A 6764-nucleotide genomic window follows, 5' to 3' on the forward strand; every position below is an offset into this window, starting at 1 on the left:
ATTTGGCAGCCAGATATCTATAATTAAATGGAAGAAAAATACAATGGAGTAGATGTAGATCAGTGAAGATTTCATATTGATTTTGACCCTTTTAGGCATACAATTTGAGAATTTATTGTAAAATTATGGTGTTAATTTATTATCTAATCCCAGAAAGGCAGACCAGTGTATCAATTGAAGGCTTAAACTTGTCAACGTTTGAGCCACCTATGGCACCAGCAATTGAAATTCAGAAACTCAGGTATGATTATTTTCTTTGTTAATGGTGATTTCTTTGCTTAATTAATCAATTAGATTGTTGCTTTTGATCAGGCTTGATGTTGGGCTTGTAGGATTTTTGTTGCAACTTGGAATGTTGGAGGAACGACTCCCACCCAGGGCCTGAATCTTGAAGATTTCCTTCAGGTTGAAGGGTGCTCTGATATATATGTTTGTGGGTAAGACTCACTCTGAAAATTTCCAGAAACTTGCACTTGCAGAAGTGCTTTTGATTAAAGCACTTTTCCCGTGATGTTTCCTTGTCAGGTTTCAGGAAATTGTTCCACTGAGTGCTGGAAATGTTCTTGTAGTTGAGGACAATGAGCCGGCGGCAAAATGGCTAGCCCTCATATATCATGCACTAAACAAACCATGTAATGATTCAATCTATTCATCTTCAGATACATCTCCAGGTTCCAGGCTCCAAAAAAGTAACAACAATAACAACTCAAAGGAGGTAAAATCACCAAGCAGCTTGAACTTCTTCCAGAAGCCGAATCTGAAACTCCTGAGCAGAAATTTAAGGGCTGACAGTGCCCTTTTGAAGGCCTGTAATTGCCCTCTGGAGTCACGGGCAAGGGAGTGGAGAAGAATAAGAAAGATCAGTGATCGGACAATGTGTAAACTTGACACTGATTGTCTGAAACCTCACAGCCATGGAAGTATTGAAGAGTTATTATCAGTGGTTGAGCTTCCTGATGACTCATCACATTGTTCATCACCAAGCGAGATGAGTTATTGCCTTGTAGCAAGCAAGCAAATGGTTGGAATTTTCCTCTCAATATGGGTTAGAAAAGACTTGGTGCCTCACATTGGTCATCTCAGATTTTCTTCAGTGGGAAGAGGCATCATGGGATGTTTTGGCAACAAGGCAAGTTGAATCATCGTTTATTTAAGGAATTACAGATAATGTAACATCTCTGTCGATAAAATGAGTATATAGATAATTTGACATGTCTATAGACTAAATAATTATATAAATAACGTGATATGTCTATTTGTCGAAAAGTATTCCTAATTTTGATTTAAATGTGGCAATGTCACAGGGATGCACATCAATAAGCATGACAGTGCACAACACAAGTTTTTGCTTCGTGTGTAGTCACTTAGCTTCAGGGGAGAAGGAGGGAGATGAACTCAAAAGAAATGCCGATGTCGCCGAGATCCTTAAGAGCACTCAGTTTCACAAAATTTGCAAGAGTCCAAATCCTATAGCCCCAGAAAGAATAATTGATCACGAGTACGTAAATTTGTATTAAAACACTAATTGATCACGAGTACGTTAATTTGTATTAAAACACTCATTATTGTCTCAGGAATTGTCTCAAGTTATGTTTGTATGTGCAGCCGAGTGATTTGGCTTGGAGATTTAAACTATAGAGTGTCACTGAGCTATGAAGAAACAAGGGTCCTATTGGAAGATAATGACTGGGACTCCCTGCTTGAGAAAGATCAGGTTTGTTTTTTGAGTAAACTACTTTTTCTCACCCAAATAATGACTTAACGATACTTTTCCATCGATAGACTTTTAAAATATCACTTTATTATATAAATTTATATTTCGTTTTTTATTCTGGCATCGTTGTGACTTCATACCATTACAATTCTCTTCTCTGATCATCACTCATTAAAACCCCTCAAACCCTACTCTAACTGACCTTACTAATCACTAACAATCGAGAGATTAGGGTTTGCACAGCTACTTTTCTCAAATTAAATTTTGATCAATCTCAACTATCTAAATCCAATATTCTACTACTAAAAAACTCAATGTCATTCCATTTTTAAAAGCCCTAATAATCTATACCAAGTTTATTTTTTGTTTATCACTAAAGTATAAATTTAGGTAATACATTTTAAAACTTCTAAAAACATTATCTGGTGAGGAAAAGTCGTTAACTCTTGTTTTTTCTGTAAATTTGGCCCACAAATTTATTAAAATAAAGTACCACGTCCCACCAGTTGATTCAAGCCTCTGTCAATATAATAATCTTGTCCTGACTACATAACAAACATCATATCTTTCTGGAGTCAGTCACCAGGGTCAATAAAGAACCTTTCAAGATCTGAACTGTAAATTCGACATAATTCAATACTAAATTTGTTTAGATAGTTGATTCTGAAGTCATGGAAGACTTCGTTACCGATTATAATTCACTGGGTTGACTAGCATTAATTTGTTTATACAGTTGAATAAAGAGAGGGAAGCAGGGAGGACCTTCAGTGGATTTAGTGAGGGAAGGATTTTCTTTGCTCCGACCTACAAGTACTCACATAATTCAGATAATTATGCCGGCGAAACTGTTAAATCCAAGAAGAAACGGCGAACCCCAGCTTGGTATTTTCATTTCCTTTGAATTAATGAATCATCATAAGTGATTTAACACATTATTTAGTATAAAAAATTTGGAATACTACTTGAGATGTGTAGCATCTCTCCTATCATATCCACAATTTTGAATCCGATTTGCAGGTGCGACAGGATATTGTGGCGTGGCAATGGCATCGAACAGTTATCATATATTCGCGGCGAATCAAGATTTTCGGATCATAGACCTGTTTGTGCTGTGTTTTCAGTGGAGGTGGAGAAGGATGTAGTGAATAAAATCAGCATTAACAGGTTGAGGAAGGGATTTTCTTGTGCGAATCAAAAATTCGAATATGAAGATTGCATACCTCAAAGGCATAGCTTTTATGATTACTGACTAAAAAGCTTAGAAGTTGTACATTTTATTAAGATCACAAAAAAAGTTTTCACTTAACCCTGTGTATTATTTTTCAATTATTGTAGCAAGTGGCCTCTGGAATATATAAGTAGGAAATTGATTCAATTAATTTCACTATGTCTTTCAATGACATCATAAAACTTTTGCTACATGATATAGAGACTCTAATGTGTTCAATTTTTTAGTAATTAACCTTTATTTTATCAAAGAAATAACGAAAATTATTATTACATTATAAGTTTATGATCCAATAATCTATACAAACAGAATAACAGTTTTAAATATGACACAAATACAGATGACGTGATACATCCGTCTTATCTAAATATATTTTACGATCATTTTGTTTACAGAAAGCAAGCTGTAAATCAACTTGCTTTTTACTTAAAACACACAACTTGGTAGTGATCTCCAACAATAACCAATCCACACTTGATCCCCGAAGACACTAAAACTTGAGAAAAAAGCAACTCAAGAAGCTTAATAAGGTGAAGAAAGGAATGACATGAATGAAAGTAAAATCATAGCTAAATGTAAAGAAGCTTAATAAGGTGAAGAAAGGAGTGACATATATGAAAGTAAAATCATAGCTAAATATAAAGATCATCAGTCAATTAACTTCTCTTCTTCAAGCTTTTGCTTTCATCCTTCATATCCCAAATCGCAAATTGAAGTAACTCCTTGATCAATTGTCTCCGCTTCTAAAGAATTCACACCACTTGTTTCCGTGTTCCTCTGGATGTCAAATGCACCATCAATGGCTAGATCTTCAATTCCACCATCCCAAAATCCTCCATAATCTTCCACTCCTGCAGCATTAATGCCTCCAGCTGCTACCTCTCCAACTTCTTTCACACTTTCATTTGCACTACTATTGTTCCCATATTCAACCTTCTCTAGCTCCGAATTCAGCCATTCCTGAAGACTCAACCCTCCTTTGTTGCTCTCATCTACAGAACTGGGAAGACTCATCATTGGTGGACTGAGAGAGCTCAGAGTGCTATTTGTGGTGGGGAAGCTTCTCCAGGCTGATGAATCGGAGACCCGATCAATATTTTCTCCAGCACTATGCTCACTCTCCTGATCCGTCCTATATGAACACAGAGACTCATGGTCGCTTCTTGAGTTCTTGTCCACGAATCCTACCCCAATTTCACTTTGCGGGCATTTCAAGTTCTGGCAAGCATAGAGAGTGTTCTCTTGAACCTCTCTCTCAAACACACACTTCCTTTTCTCACTTCCATGCTTATCTTTCTTGCTTCCTTCAGCTTCTCCTTCTGCTTCTTCTGGTGATATTTTGAGACACCTCTCAGTTAGCTCCAAAAGCACTTCTTCCTGGTTAATCACTTTCGACCAAGTGGCCGACTGTCTCGCGGTCATTTTATGCTGCAAACACTTCGATTGTCTCACCAATCTCCTCACTTTATTCAAATCCAAGGACGTGTTTGATCTCGACGCCAAAACACTAACCTTCCAGGCCTTCTTCAAATCATGAGGCTTCCTATAAGGCGGAGGGCCATGTTCCTGAGATATCCCTTGCTCGCCCCACCAATTTTCGTTCCCCGTCGGCCACCACGGTGGAGCCAAACCCTTGGCGAGCGGAAACCGCCTCTGCGATGGAGCACAATGTTGCATCAGAGCCTATAAAAGAGACCCCAGAGTCGTATCCTGCAAATCATAAAGAAGATGCATATTCGAAATCAAGTCCACCTCTCCATCTTCGTTCTCCAAAAGTGGTGCCATGAACTCAGCAACGGCGAGAGGAGCTTGTTTGTCAAAACAAACTTTTTCTTTCCACCATTCTTGCAAGCTATCACATGAACCAGTTACAGGTTTTCCCTTTTCAGGAACAATCCCATAGACGAATCCTTGGCCTTTGCAGACCTCCATGATTTTCACCATGTATTTGAGGATCGAATCTTGAGCTCTTGACATCTTCTTCTGCCGGGACGCTTGTTGTCTTGAAGAGGATTCAGCTTCTTCGACTTTGTGCTTCTCCTTAAGCTTTTGCATCCGCGCACGATCCTTCCACATCCGCTTCTTGAGCTCATCACAGTCGATCTCTTCCGACTCATAATCCGGTTCTTCTCCTTTTTCTTCATGCTCATCCAAACCAGGACTCAAAGGATATTCATAAATTTCAACCATGTTTGCCTCGCTACTTTTAGTTATCTATACACACCTCCTTTCTTCTTCGCATAAGGGAACTATCATCGCTTTCGTCTGTACGAGTAGGTGGTATGAGACCAAATTCAAAGTCACAAACATATAAATATCAACCACAACGGCGTGTAGTACACGTACGAGAAATAATTACGGACGTACCACGTTATCCAATACTACACTATTTCGCGTATTAATCACTATTACGATGGATGATTTTGAAACTTTATTGATCCACCGCAAGATTAACTCTTGTGGCGTAATTAAGCTTGAAGACAAATAACCATTAACGATGTGAAGAGCCGAGGGGATGAGTTTGGGAAGGGTGAGTGGGATTTGATGAGGTAATTGGGGGCTAAAATTGCGGCACCTGTAATGAAGTTCAGAGGAATTTGAGGCGTTACAGCGAGCGTGGGAGTTTGACATTGAAGGCAAAGCCACGAGGAGCTTACATAATTTCATGCGGGAGACTGACACAGATGAGTTTTGTGTGCTTGTTTGTAAATGCATGGAAAGCTATTTAATAATGCAGCTAGAGCCTAGAGGCTCTTTTATCACAAAAAAAAGTTTTAGGATTGCGAGGACGGATACATCACATCATTCTATCTATATGTATTTCATATTTCTTAAAAATTAGTTATTCTATTCATATATGTATTTCATATTTCTTAAAAATTAGTATATGTATGATTTTGGGGAACACGTTTGTTATGCCTGGGAAAATAAGGGCTGACGTGGAAAAGTCACATGAGGAGTGACCTCTCCCGTCAGCAACAAGCACCGTCAGACCTGTCAAATGATATGGAGCTCACACGTGCCCTTTGCCCTACAATAATCATGCGAAATCAGCTTGGGAAGAGAGCAATGGCATAAAGCCGGATTATCCTGACAATCACACCAACCCACAGATTTAATGATGATTACATGCTTCAGTTTGATTAAAATGAAGAAGACCCCTTCATTAAGGGGATCGCCATTTTTACACGGAGAAACTCTCTCTCTCCAGTACAACACATTTACTTTTTCAAGCCTTTTGTAAGTCAGTCCACTGTTGCGACCTGACCCACACTATCAATTCAATACAATCAGTGGACTAGGACTTACACCTTAGCATCCCCCACTTTAAAAACTCTCTTTGCATTTATTCTACTTTCTATATTCATTATCACGTGTGTTTATTGGCCAATCAGCATTACCACGTGACAATTAGTTGGTGCCAAAAACGAGCATCAACAGTTTGGCGCTAGAAGGAGGGGCCTGATTTAGTGTCTACCTTCATCAGAGAATCTTGGACCCATTGGTCCTACAGCTACAAATGGCCCGTCAATCTGAACCTGAGCGTCACCAGTGTGCTGAAGGAGTCCCCCTAGCCCAGAGGGATACCCCTTCAACATACCTCCAGTTTCGCAAAATGCTGCTGGGGATATCCCGCCAGCTCTGCAACTTGACCCTCCATCAGAAGCTACCTGGAGAGGTTCACAATACTCTCCAATGTCAACCAGAGGCTAGACCGTTTGGACCAGGCATGTCATCTACGACAGCCGGGTGGTACAACCGCCAAAGACGCCTGCAGGTCGCGCAAAAGCGCGGCAAAGGGCGATAGCCTGTGCTGCGACA

At 39.4% G+C, this 6764-nt stretch overlaps 2 protein-coding genes across 3 annotated transcripts; one reads left to right on the top strand and one right to left on the bottom strand.

Moving 5' to 3' along the window:
* On the top strand, positions 1–3125 carry LOC116107751 (type I inositol polyphosphate 5-phosphatase 5). Of its 2 annotated transcripts, none has more exons than XM_031394043.1 (7): positions 1–241; positions 333–437; positions 526–1129; positions 1305–1498; positions 1606–1714; positions 2448–2596; positions 2741–3125. In XM_031394043.1, exons 1-7 carry the CDS (start codon positions 126–128, stop codon positions 2961–2963), a joined length of 1500 nt encoding a protein of 499 aa, XP_031249903.1. In that variant the 5' UTR covers positions 1–125; the 3' UTR covers positions 2964–3125. The 2 variants fall into 2 exon arrangements, with proteins under 2 accessions (XP_031249903.1, XP_031249902.1); XM_031394042.1 differs by having other exon boundaries at positions 2732–3123.
* A 501-nt stretch (positions 3126–3626) lies between these two features.
* Positions 3627–5132, bottom strand: LOC116107789 (putative ETHYLENE INSENSITIVE 3-like 4 protein). The gene is given in 1 exon segment (XM_031394081.1): positions 3627–5132. A coding segment is annotated over 1 exon segment (1506 nt).
* Between the last annotated feature and the right edge of the window lie 1632 nt (positions 5133–6764).

The sequence above is a fragment of the Pistacia vera genome, unplaced genomic scaffold, assembly GCF_008641045.1.
Source record: "Pistacia vera cultivar Batoury unplaced genomic scaffold, PisVer_v2 Contig548, whole genome shotgun sequence".
NCBI lineage: Eukaryota > Viridiplantae > Streptophyta > Magnoliopsida > Sapindales > Anacardiaceae > Pistacia > Pistacia vera.